The 13925-nt window shown below is 40.5% G+C and overlaps 1 protein-coding gene across 4 annotated transcripts in view; it reads right to left on the minus strand.

The window, feature by feature from the left end:
* Positions 1-13925, minus strand: part of CASP8 (caspase 8) — a 52058-nt gene that overhangs the window by 756 nt on the left and 37377 nt on the right. For 2 of the 4 annotated variants that reach the window (XM_027873558.1, XM_027873559.1), the window contains exons 8-9: positions 10159-10660; positions 9353-9606 (exon numbers count right to left, since the gene is read on the minus strand). In XM_027873558.1, coding sequence (XP_027729359.1) covers positions 9471-9606; positions 10159-10660 — 638 coding nt within the window. In that variant the 3' untranslated portion in view covers positions 9353-9470. Of the gene's footprint in view, positions 1-9247; positions 9291-9352; positions 9607-10158; positions 10661-13925 lie in introns of those variants that run through there. The other 2 variants (XM_027873561.1, XM_027873560.1) reach the window with 2 other exon arrangements.

Raw genomic sequence — 13925 nt, forward strand, 5'->3', positions numbered from 1 at the left:
TATGTGCTGTTTATTCTGTGTAAGCTAGCAAAATCATACATGTATGGGAGCACGGTAAACTGAGCTCACTTTGGGGTTAGGCTGCACAAATTACATACCTATAAAGTAAGGAAGTATTACCTCCTCCTTTTTCCCTGACTCAGAATGCCTGTGTCTTTTGTCAGCCAAAATCATAGTTTCCATAAGGCAAGAAGTACCCCTGACCTCAGGGTGTCTGTCCTTTTGCTAGTTGAAATTACAATTCCCATAGAACAAGAGAGTGCCCCCTAGGATGTCTGGTTTCCATCAGCCATAAGCAAGGGAATGTCATAACTAGAAGAGAGTGTCCTAACAGGATATGTCCATAAAACGACAAGATAACAAGATAACAAGAGAAATGCCATTAATCAAGATAATGTCTGGTTCAAGTCACCTGGTCTTTATCAGTCATAAACAGGAGAATGCTCCAGGTCAACTTAATCCAGCAGGAGAATTTTAGTATCTCAAATGATTATGGTATGTTAACTCAGAGTGGGTTAAAATGTCTTTTACTGATTGGCCAGTTCAGGTTTTCGGCCTCCTTTGTGTAGTAAAGGGCTAAAACGAATCTCACAACAGTCAGTGTGGCAGAGATAACAAATCAGACTTCCTGACATCTACCCGCATCTTTCAAGGATAACAGATTTCCTTAACACAACAATAAACAGACTTAACCAACTTAGAGAGGAAAGCTGAACTTAAACATTTCTGAACTTAACTCAGAAACAAATGTGACTTAGGCAGTATACAAAATGACGGTGATACAGAATAGAGTCAGTTACAAAAATGGAAACAATATCAATTTGATTTTCTCAGTCCCAATGAGCAACCTGTGTGTTTCCTAAGATGCTCTTTCAGGTTTAGTAATTTGGGTTTCACCAGACCAATGCTTTAATGACTTATTCTGAAATGCTCTTTTAATTGTGCACATCTCCCACAAATCCCTCAAACAGATAATTATACCTGACTTCTGCTGTCACTGCAGTATCTTGGGTGAAATTGTTACCACAGCCAGATTTCATTGGAAGCTTCAAGAAACAAGGTCTACTGGTGATGCCTGGTACATTTATGAGATATACTAAATGAATAAATGCTGAGGATTTGCTTTTGTGCCCTGTATTTTTCTCATATGAGCCAGAAATGCATGGTCACCACATTCCAGGACCTTATGACTGACCATTCGTCTACTGAACAAGCATTTATTAAGTGCCTACTATGTGCACCATGCACATTCTATTGAGAAAAAAAAACAAACATGACTCTACATAGAAAATTGAATATAAAAAGTAATCCAAGAGATTTACAAAAGGAGGACACTAGCAACTGCAAGTAGTCAGTCAACAAATATTTATTAAGTGCCTACTATGTACCAGGCCCCACTAATCACTTGAAATGCAAAGAAAATCAAGGAAATCCCTGCCCTCCAGGAACTCATAATCTAATGGGGGAATTCTGAGGATGTTACTCATCAGGAGAGTACTAGGATACCTTGTTTGTTGTTCTGTCTTTTTTTTAAAAGAGAGAAATAGATGAGTTCTTTGTTAAGAGCTTTGTATTCTCTGATGAGGTAGAAAAGAGTGCTTGAGGCAGATGGAGATAAGAGATAAGATGGGACCAGCCAAAAAAGAAGACTATGCATTGAAGCCCCCTTCAAGAACAACTCTTCCCCTCCCCTTTCTTTTTCTCTTTGCATATCTCCTTCAGACTACTTGATATCCCAGGCATTTTGTTGGGGTTTTTTTTTTTTTTTAGTTTTTTTTTTTTAGGCAATTGGGGTTAAGTGACTTGCCTAGGGTCACACAGCTAGTGAGTGTCATGGGTTTGGTCTGAGGCCAGATTTGAACTCAGGTCCTCCTGACTTCAGGGCTGGTGCTCTATCCACTGCGCCACCTCGCTGCCCCTATCCCAGGCATTTTGGAACCATGCTTGCTCCTCCCATTCTCTTGTCCCCTTCCCCCTATTCCATAAAATTGTATTTAAACCATACCTTTGACCTGGTTAACCACCTTTGCCTGCTACGGGAAGCAGGGGCCACTTTGTTACCTTAGAGGAGCAGGGCCAGCTGCCTGTGCTCTGCCTCGCATGTGAAGTAGAGCCCATGAGGTCTCTGCCTCACTCCCGGGGAGCAGACCTGCTTGGGTATATCACCCCAATAAATGCCTTTCTTTAACTTGGAGACTGTCTGAGTGAATTCTTTCAAGATACTAGGACCCACATGTCTATTCCTCATCATTTCAGGCAGCACCCTAACATTCTTGGGGTCCACCCTGAACTCATCACCAATGGCTACAGAGAAGGTCTAATTGAATTCTTTCCTACCTGAACCGGTCTCTGACTCTGACCTCAACAGTATAGTTTAAATACACTTAAATACACTGGAGGTGATAAACTAAGGGAACAGCAAAGAGGAAGGGAAGAGTTGTTCTAGAATTGAGAGTGTTTTGTGAAAGTACACAGATAAGTCCAGGGTGGGGGCGTCAAAGCATAGTCTTCTTTGATCACTTTTCTGGCTGGTCACATCCTGCATCTTATCTCCTTCTTCATGTCCTCCTTGCTCCATCTGCCTCAAGCACTCTTTTCCACCTCATCATTCTTCCCTCTTTGCATGTGTGTGTGTTTAAGCAGATACTTTATGGATATCCACGTAAATCCTCCTCTCACCTCCCCATGGCATAGAGGTAATGTGGATTTTCTGATTCTGTACTATCAAGCTCTGGTAGGCTGATGGGGTGCTTGGGTGCTTGTACTGGAACCCCAGTTCCATGACCATGTTTCTCCTTAGCCTCAGATACACTATCCCTGGCAGTTTCTCCCCAGCCCAAGGACACTGTGCCTAGCAATTACTCATGAGTGGGCCCCAGCAAGACCCTTATCTCTCTCCCTGGTGCAGCTACAATCAGCACCTGAGGGAATTATTAGTTTGAACTGGCTTTGCACTGGGTCATAAAGATATTCTTACCCACTGGACTATCTATACTACCACCCTACCTCATTATCTACATCCTGGACTCCTCATTATCTATATTCTAGACCTAAGACATATGGATACTCCCTACATCTATCTTGTCAAACAAGACATTGACTGGTGGCAGACTGGACAACTCTCGGTTATCCCTGAACTCTAGTTAACTTAGTGACGTAGCAGGCCTAAAACCACATTTCCAAGTGGCCCCCCTTGGGGGCTTTTCCTAGTGAACTCTGGGTAAAATGCCTGTTCAGTAGATATAAGAAGTGCATGTTCCTTTAAGAACTGACCACTCCTTAAACCACTCCCTAAACCCATGCTGAATCACCTAGTTAGCATATTTGGCACATGTTTTATTGTATTTTATCCTATATAAAAACTTTCACTGTACCCCTCTAAGGTCGAAGACTCCTTAAGAATCCTTGCCCACTGAAAAGCGTAACAATAAACTTTTTGACTTAAAGAATGCTTGAGTCTGTGAATTCATTCCAGACAATACAGTCCTGTACTCCAGTCTTTGAAGGGTCTCAACCTCTCAGACCGCAACAGGGTCTACCCAACTTGCAAGGGCTTTGAGTACCGAGCCTCTAGTTTATCTCAACTCAGATTTATTACCAGTAGAATGGTCTCCAGTTGATAATTGGGGTAAGGGGAGAGGTAGAATCACAGAAACTCCAGAATGCCATCTCCTAAGGTACCTTTTTGGTAACCTTTTTGGTATCATGAGTTTCTCTGGCAATCTGGTGAACCCTATGGACCCTTCCTCAGAAAAATGTTTTTAAATGCATAAAACAAAATGTTTGGGATGACAAAAGGAAACCAATTATATTGAAATAAAAGTCATCAACATATATATATGTGTGTGTGTATGTATGTGTGTGTGTGTGTGTATATATATATATTTTAAGTTCATGGACCCTAGATTAAAGATCTCTGTGACCTAAGTTGTTGCAAGATTGAATTCTGCATCAATGGAGTGCTTATGCTAGTGAAAACACGAGTCCTTAAAGTAAATGTTTTGTTTTAAAAAAAATAATTATACTATATTTTAACATTCTTTTGTTAAAAATTTTGAGCTCCAAATTCTTTTTCCAGACTCTCCCCATCCCATTCAGAAGGCAAGCAATATGATATGAATTATACATGTGAAGTCATGCAAAACATAATACCATATTAGCCATGTTGCAAAAAAAAAAGAAGCAAGAAAAATAAAGTGAAAAAGGTATACTTCAATCAGCAATCAGATTCCATCAGTTCTTTCTCTGGAGGTGGATAGCATTTTTCATCATGAGTCTTTTGGAATTGTCTTGGATCATTGTATTGATTAGAGTAGCTAAGTCTTTCACAGGTGATATGTACAATTTACAAAAGTTGCTATGTACAAAGTTCTCCTGGTTTAGCTCATTTTACTTTGCATCAGTTCATATGAGTCTTCCCAAGTTTTTTTGAAACCATCCCCCTTATTGTTCCTTTTTTTTTTGTAATCTAAACAATTTTTTTTAAATGAGTTTGAAAACTTGTGGTAAAGCCTGAGTTTAGGGAAACAAAATGTTCCTGATTTCACTGATAAGTAACAATAACAAATTGTTAAAGCATTCAATAACAGAAGCTTGGTTTAGAAGCCATGGAGTTATAAATCTTAGCTATATAGTTCCAAAAAGCAAAAGGGACCATAATGAGATTTTAATGTAATTTACATAAAGTCCTTCACTGATGTCAACTATACCTCAAGGTAGCAAAGCCTCATTTAGCCATTGGTGGCTTTTGCCATTTTGTGACATATTATCTATCACATATCGTTTTAACAAGAAAATATCTAGTTTTTGGAGAAAGAAATACATAGAGAATTTTACCATTTATTTTCAGGTAGTTATAAAACCTTTCATGTGAAAACAAAACTATTAGGAAAAAAAAGTAACATTTTTCCGATGAAGTCTAGTTCCTCTGGTTCTTAATTTTAAGAGAAAGAAGGGAATTCTGACAGAGAAAGCTGGGTGAAAAAAATTTGGCCTGACTAAAATTAAGGCAGACATGATTTGTATCAGTAAGTAGTAGGGAGCCTTTTTTTTTTCTGACAAGTACTCATGGAAAACTAGACAAAATGTACTTTAAAAAGCTACTTTTTAAAAAAATGTCTTTTTAAAGTACATAAGATTGAAACAATTATTTCTAAACAACCTATACATATTGAATAAAAGATAATAGCTCTCATTCGTATTGTACTTTTAGGTTTGCAAAGCACTTTACAAATACTATCTCACTTTATCCTAACAACCTCAGCAGGTAGGTTGCTATTATTTTTCCTATTTTACAGGTGAAGGAATTGAGGCAGACAGAAACTAAGGACTTGTCCAAGGTCGTGCAGCTAGTTAAGCATCTGAGGCTAGACTTTAACTCAGGTAAAGGAGTCAAAATTAAGAACTATAATCAGCAACTTTAATTGTAGGCCATAGGAGACAAATGAGCAAAACAGTCTGAGTTGCCAGTACCCTTAACAATGGAAATACTCCTTCCCTGCATTATGGAGGTGTGACTTTCTTTCAGCTACTTTTCTCAAGAGACTAGTTTTTCTTCTGAATGTAGCCCACCACTATGGTAGCCAGAGGGTGGAAAATCAAAATAAGCTCATCTGTGCTTTGCTCCCTCAAAGCTTGCTACATTCACTGACTGGGTGAACTAGCACCTGCAGACTCCTATTACAGTGTTCTATCCACTGCATCTGGACTCAAGTGGAACTGAATGTAAATCCTGCCTCAGACCCCTGCCAGCTACACAACCCTAGGCAAGTCACTTAACCTTTCCCTGCCTGTTTCCTTTTTTTTTTTTAACATATATTTATTTTATTCTGAACTTAAGAAATAAAAGAAGCATTTCCATAACATAGTAGAATAGAAAAAATTGCACATGAAATTAAAAATCTATTATGTACAACTTGCTATTCCCTTTCAATATATAACTGTCATTTCTCATAACACAATAGTATTCCATCACAAATATCACAACTGGTTCAGCCCAATTGATTGGCATCTCTCAATCTTCAATTCTTTCTCAATACAAAAAGAACTGCTAAAAATATTTTTATACAAATTGGTCCTCTTCCCTTTTCTTTAATCTCTTTGGGATATAGACTTAGGAGTGGTATTGCTGGATCAACAGTTTTATAGCCCTTTGGGCATAGTTCTCAATTGTTCTCCAGAATAGTTGGACCAGTTGACAATTCCACTGACAATGCATTAGTGTCCCAATTTTCCCACATTTCAATCTTATGTACTTTAAAAAGACATTTTTTTAAAAAGTAGCTTTTTAAAGTACATTTTGTCTAGTTTTCCATGAGTATTTGTCAGGAAAAAAAAAAAAGGCTCCCTACTACTTACTGATACAAATCATGGTCTGCCTTAATTTTAGTCAGGCCAAATTTTTTTCACCCAGCCTTTGTTATTTTCCTTTTCTGTCATGTTGGCCAATTTAATAGGTATGAAGTTACTACCTCAGAATTGTTTTAATTTTCATTTCTCTAATCAATAGTGATTTAGAGCATTTTTATATGACTCTTGATAGCTTTGGTCTCTTCTGAAAACTGCCTGTTCATATCCTTTACATTTATCAGTTGGGAAATAGATCTTTTTTTTTTTAATAAATTTGTCTCAGTTCCTTATATGTTTGAGAAGTAAGGCCTTTATCAGAGAAATTTATTGTAAAATACAGAGATTCTGTATTGTAAAATTCCCCCTCCCTCCCCAGTTTTCTGCCTTCCTTCTAATTTTGTCTGCCTTGGTTTTATCTATGCAAAAAAAAATTTAATTTCGTGTAATCAAAATTATTCATTTTAACCTCCTATGATCTTCTCTATCTTTGTTTGGTCATAAACTCTTCCCTTATTAATAGATCTGACAGTACATTTTTTCCATACCAGTCCTCCCCCCAAATTTACTTATGATTTCACTCTTTATGTCCAAATTGTGTACCCTTTTTAACCTTATCATGGTATATGGTATGAGATGTCAATCTATACCTAGTTTCTGTCAAATTCTTTCCTGTTTTCCTAGCAGTTTTTGTACAAAAACTTGCCCCCAAAGCTTGGATCTTTGGGGTTATCAAACACCAGATTACTATGGTTATTTACTACTGTGTATTGAGTACCTAATCTATTCCACTGATCCACCCCTTTCTTAGCCAGTAGCAGATTGTTTTGTTGACTACTGCTTTGTAATATAGTTTAAAATCTGAGAATTATAGGCCACCTTCCTTCACATTTTTTTTATTGATTCCCTTGATATTCTTGACCTTTCCTTATTCCAGAAATAAATATTTTCAATTCAATAAATATTGAGCACCAGCTATGAGCAAGGTGTTGTGCTAGGCACCTGGGAGATACAAGAAGAAAAATGAAACGATTCCTTCCTTCAAATGGCTAATATTCCACTGAAGGGAATACTACACACGTACTAGCATGTAGCCACAAAAGCACTTGAAGAGAGAAGGGCAACGGAGGGACTGAACCAAACTGTAACTTTATGGGTATGGGGAACTTCCTTCTCTGTGAAAAAGTATAGTCTTAGTTGCCTAAGGCACTGAGAGGTTAAGAGACTTACCCAAGTTCTTGGCTCTGTATGGATTGTACCACACTTTCCATCTTGAAGAGGAGAAAAGAATTGCCACCTGGACTGGGATTTTAACGAAGATGTTGTTTCAAAGGTCAGAGATAAGGGAAGGCCTTCCTAGCACGGGGGACTGGGGCAGCTTTTGCACAGGCAGGGAGGAGCTGGAGGGGGTGGGGAGAGGGAGGAAGGTGCTGAGAAGAGATATAAACAACGAATCCAAGAACTTCATTCTCTCCCTGAATAAACCTCTGAAGGGCAGTCGACTATTTCAAATGCCTCTATAAATGCTCTTTTTTTTTTTTTAAAGCAAAACTGCCTTAGGAATCAGGTCTTCAGTACTTTCCCTCCCCATGACAATACAAACAGTGCAGAGTGAAAATGCATGTTTCCTACTCCAGCTTGGCTGAGATGGGGAAGATGGGATGAAAAGGAGATACAAATGAATGGATTGGAGGATCTCTGTTCCTCCAAGTTCATCCGTATAATGCGAGATGTCTTCCACCATGGTCTTACTACCACTCTACCCATCAGATAGCCTGGGTTAGGTGGGATAGCTCCCAGGCTTAGTTTAAAATGCAGCAGATATTGGATGTATGAGACGAACACAGTGTCTACTTAAACAGTCTCATGTGATCCAAGCTGAAGGTTACCAACCTCTGATCTAGACACCTGGCCAGAGGAGTGTAGGGACCAAGTCATCAGCTGGTCCAGTGTCCTCCAGCCATCCATCTGGGACTTAAACCCTGATCCTCAGGCTCTCAAGTCCACTCCAACACAGGTACTCACCCTAGGACCAACCCTTTCCCCATCCTCCAGTCCCTGTTGACACTGTTGATCACCTTCTCCTTGATACTCTCTTTTCTTTGGGTTTTCAGGCCACCACTCTCTCCTGGTTCTCCTCCTACTTATCTGACCACTGCTTCTCAGTCTCCTTTGCTGGATCCTCATCCAGATCATACCCTCTAATTTTAGGTATCCTACGGGGTTCTATTCTGGGCCTTCTCTCTATATATGAATATGAAATGGTGCTAAGAATGCAAGTAGATACTGGCATTTTGGTGGATCTGGGATTCACTGCATGCACTCATATAATCCAATCCCTCTGGGCCACTGAGTTCCTTCTACCCTTTACCTGTTTCTGTCTCAGGTGAAAAAAAATTTCTTGTTTGTATACATGGTTCCCCAATATTAGACTCTAAGGTCCTTGAGGACATAGGTTTCTCTTTCATCCTTGTATTCCCAGGGCCCTTTTGCAGTTTCTCACACACTTAATAAAGCTGTTGAACTGAATTGAAAGAACTTCACCAAAATCCATCCCATTACTATGTCTGAAAGGAGGGAGGTTATTGTAAAATTATTTTCACCATTTTTTCTACTAGTAGACAAATAAATAAACCATATTTTGTAACTTGGAGATCTTGCTCTCTTTGGCTAGTACAAAGGAAGGTGCTGCAATTACTAAGTTACCAATTTGCACGAATCTGAGCACTTTGCAGTGTATAGAAAGCTGTAGAGAAATGGTGGCAGAAACCCTTTGTGGGGACTACAAAGAGGGAATTATTTCTAGAATTATAATATATGCAAGAAATGACTGTTGAGCCTTAGTATTTTCTAAAATGACTTTTATTTAATAAGTACATAATTTTAATTTTTTCTTAAAAAAAAGGGGGGGATAATTATATTATCCTGGGCAAGTCACTTATTACCTCAAAAGAAAAAAAAAGGAAAGTGTTAGGTAACCCATTCTCTTTTTCATTTGAGTCTTCAAAATACTATGACCCACCCCCCCAACCCTTAATAAAAGTGCATAAGAAAAATTTAATCAACATAAATAAATTACAGTTATAGTGTTGGAATATACGTACTTTTAAGTAGTGCCCACAATTCTAGTTAACAGGAAAGAAAAGTTTTTTCCTAAGGGTGTATTTAGGTTGTGGCATCTGCTTCCCTTTGTTGCTGAGGTCAATTTTTTGGCTCACTTCAGAGTTTACATCTGTCAGGATGTCGAGAATAGCCACTCCTCTGAAAAACAGAATATCACAAAGGAATTAAGCAAAGGATGAATATATACTGTGGTCAACTGGGGAAGGACTCCTATTCATAACCCCAGGGTTCCAATATGGTCAGTAAGGTCAGTGGGTTCCCAAAGTCATGTGAGCTAGTGGTCACAGTGCTTTTCCTCTCCCCCAATAAGGGTACCCTAGGGAAGAATGGACTGTGAATTTTTTTTCCCTAAACCATACTCCACAATACTCTACCATCCACTAAGTCTTGGAGTGACACCAACCTCAATTTCTCTATCTGTGATAAGGAAAAGGACACTGGACATCATAGAGTTGCCTGAAAGAACTGCCTATAAAATACTCAATTCTTCAAAAGAAAGTACATAGAAAGGTGGCATAATCAGGGAGGAAAGGTAATTGCTATGCTGTACGTCCACCATAAACATGAAGCATTTTCTCAATGTCTGAGAATATTAGGATTGCAAGGTTGAGTGGGCAGGTATTTAGAGGTAAGTGCTAAGGGCAGGCCAAGGGGAAGGGAAGAAAAAAGGGTTAGGGAGGTCATAATTACCGAGGACATTTTTCCTTCAGATTCTTGCAAAGGGACTGTATGTACCAGGTCCCCTCCTTTGGGTGTCGGTAAGAGATATGATTCTCCACAGTTGCCATCCCAAGCAAAAAGTCGGCCTCATCTGGAATGCATTCACTCTGAAGAAATGCATCCATTTCCAGAGATTCTCTTTGCTGCTCAGAATCTGTATCCAGCGTGATACCACTCTGGATGGTCTTGCCTTGACAAGCTTGAATAAAAAATACTTTGGGTTTACCAGCAAGGGACGGGCACTTGGAACTAGAGAAATACGATGTCAGATCCTTGATGGCCACCTCCTGCCCATCAATGCCATAGATGGTGCCTCTATCCCCATGGGACAGGAGGCAGCAAACAAAGCAATCTTTGCCATCATGGTTCCTGTCCTGGAAGTTCTGCAGGTCATTGTGTATTTGCTCTGCTGTGCGATCCTGGAAATGTACGACTTCAAAATGAAGCTTCTTGAAGGTGTTTTTCAGAGCCTCTAAGAAGGGAACCAGAAGAAAACACCTCAGTGAACTAAGAGTGGAGGCATAGAAGAATTTGCTACAAATCACACCCCACTAAATGACTGCCTGGCTCCTTCAGATGACTGGTACTTGGGCTTAGCAGATGCATCACTGCCCCAGGACTCAGATGGATAAGAGGAAGGGTGAAGATCATTTTTATAAATTGATTTACCACAACAGATAGCCTGCAAGTTCTGTTGTTGTTGTTTAGTAGTTTTCAGTTGTGTCCAACTCTTCATGACCCCATTTGGAGTTTTCTTAGCCCAGAAGCTGGACTGGTTTGCCATTTCTTTCTCCAGCTCATTTTACAGATGGGGAAACTGAGGCAAATGGAGTTAAGTGACTTGCCTAGGATCACACATCTAGTAAGTGTCTGAGGCCAGATTTGAACTCAGGAAGATGAGTCTTCCTGATTCCAGGACCAGCACTCTATCCACTGGGCCACTTAGCTGCCCCTAGTCTGCAAGACCATGTGATAAAATATTTATTAGGGTTATTCCACTGAGCCATCTCCAGTTTTCCTGATCTATAATCTGGCCACTGGACTCAAATGGCTCTAGAGGAGAAAGTAAGGCTGGTGACTCTGCACAGCCCTCTTTCACTTAAATCCAATTCACTTGCAAGTCATGGCATCATCATCCTCTTCATCCTCTTCAAGAACGAAGGACAAAACACAAGGGTTATTCCAAAAAGAAAGAACTGTTGGAATCATACTTCATTTATCCTTAAAACTTACCTTTGGTAGTTATCCAAAGGAATTTTTTTTTGTAAAGTCAGTCAACAAGCATTTAAGGGTTTACTAAGTTAGTGGGTAAGTGACTTGACCAAGGTCACACAGCTACTGAGTGGCAGAGCTGGAACTTAACCTCGGGTCCTCAGACTCTCAAATCCACTCCACCACAGGCACCCCGGCACCAAACCTTTCCCCATCCTCCAGTCCCTATTTGACACTGGTGATCACCCTCTCCCCCTTGGTACTCTCTTTCCTTTTGGTTTTCAGGCCACCACTCTCTCTCGGTTCTCTTCCTAATTCTCTGACCAGTGCTTCTCAGTCTCCTTTTCTGGATCCTCCTCCAGACCATGCCCTCTAATGGTAGGGTTCTGTCCTGGGTCCTCTTCTCTTCTCCCTCTTTACTACTTGGTGAGCTCATCAGCTCCTATGGATTTAATTCCCAACTTTACACCGATGATTCTCAAACCTATCTATCCTGCCCCAATCTCCCTGCTAACCTCCAGCCTTGCTCTCTGGCTGCCTTTCAGAAATCTCAGCCTGGATGTCCAATGTATGTCTTAAACTTAACACGTCCAAAACTGAATTCATCTCTCCCCCTAAATTCCCATCCCTTCTAATTTCTATATTACTATTGAGAACACCAGCACGCTCCCAGTCCCCCAGGTTCTCCATATAGAGGTCATCCTGAACTTGTCACTATCTCTCACACCCCCGTATCCGATCTGTTGCCAAGGCCCGTCGACTTCACCCTCGAAACATCTCTCAAATGCTCTCTCTTCTCTGATATTGCTACCACGTTGGTGTGGGCCCTCATCTCCTCACACCTGGAAGTTACTGAAATAACCTGCTGGTGGGTCTGCCAGCCTCAAGTCTCTCCTATGCCAATCCAGCCCCACAGGTGATTTTCCTATAGCACAGGTCTAACCGTGTCACCTTCACTCAGTAAACTCCAGTGGCTTCCTATCACCTCTAGGATCAAATACAAAAATCCTCTGGTTGGTGTTCAAAGCCGTTCACAATCTAGGCCGTGCCCTGCTGCTACCCCAACCTTTCCAGATACACATCAGCACAATTGGAGATGGCCCCAATTTGATTTTTTTTTTTTTGGACTAGGTTAAAGAGGTCATTCGTTGCCTCATTTTTTTTTTTAAACTTAGCCTCAGTCACTAAATGGGTGTTGCCTCAATCAAATTGGGACCTGCCAAAGACCTTAGCTTTAAAAAGGCCATGGTTTCCCACTGCATCTGGGGTCATCTCCAGTCATCCTGATGTGTATCTGGCCACTGGACCCAGATGACTCCAGAGGAGAAAATGAGGCTGATGACTTTGCAAAGTCCTCCCTCACTTGAATCCACTTCACTCGCATGTCATTGCACCACCTCCCCGATGACACGGTCCTCTTGGAGCATGAAGGACAAATGATCCACCTTTACTCCCTGCAAGAGACTGTTCAATCTCGTGACACTGGTCTCCTGGCTGTTCTATTAACAAGACATTCACCTCCTGGCTAAGACCATTTTCTCTGGTTGTCCCCCACGCCTCGAATGTTCTTGCTCCTCATCTCTGACTTCCCTGGCTTCCTTCAAGTCCCAACTAAAATCCCACCTTCCACAGAAAGCCTTTCCCAATCTCTCTGAATTCTGGCACCTTCCTTCTGTTAATTATTTCTTATTTATTTCTTGTTTGTACATATCTGTTTGCTTACTATCTTCCCCATGAGATTGTGAGTTCAAGGGAAGGGACTGCTTTTTGCCTCTTTTTGTACCCCCAGTGCTTAGCACAGTACCTGGCACGCAAAGGGGACTTAATAAGGTTTTTTGACTATGTTGGGTGCTATGCTAAGTGCTACAGATACACAAAAGAAAAAGACAAAAAACAAAAAAACACAGAAAACCAGAGCTCCTGACCTCAAAGACTATATATATTCCACTGGAAAGATACAAATATCTGGGGAAGGGAAAAGGCCTCCTGCAAAAAGAAGATTTTGCTATTTGATTTGGCTATGTGGAATAAAGGCCACTGTGAGATGTTGAGTTTGACACCAAGGTCGTAAGCCTGGGTGACTGGAAAGATGGAGGTGGCCTCAAAGTTCAAGTTCAGAAGGGGGATGGTTTTGAGAGGGGAAGGTGACCGGAAGTTTTGTTTTGAACATGTTGAGTTTGAGATGCCTATGGGATGGGGCAGCTAGGTGGCACAATAGACAGAGCACCAGCCCTGGAGTCAGGAGGACCTGAATTCAAATCCAGCCTCAGACACTTGACCCTAGCTGTGTGACCCTGGACAACTCACTTAACCCCAACTGCCTCACCAGAAAAGAAAAAAAGGAAAAAAAAAGTTGCCTATGGGACATCAAGTGATAGATGTCCAAAAGGCAGCTGATCAAGAGGAACTAAGTTTCAGGAGAGAAAAGAAGAATAACTATTTCCATCTGGGAGTCATCTGTATAGATATAATACTTGAATACTTGAACCCATGGATTGGTGATAAGATCAGCAAGTGAGAAATTA

The sequence above is a fragment of the Vombatus ursinus genome, unplaced genomic scaffold, assembly GCF_900497805.2.
Source record: "Vombatus ursinus unplaced genomic scaffold, bare-nosed wombat genome assembly UNPS02014802.1, whole genome shotgun sequence".
NCBI classification, from domain to species: domain Eukaryota; kingdom Metazoa; phylum Chordata; class Mammalia; order Diprotodontia; family Vombatidae; genus Vombatus; species Vombatus ursinus.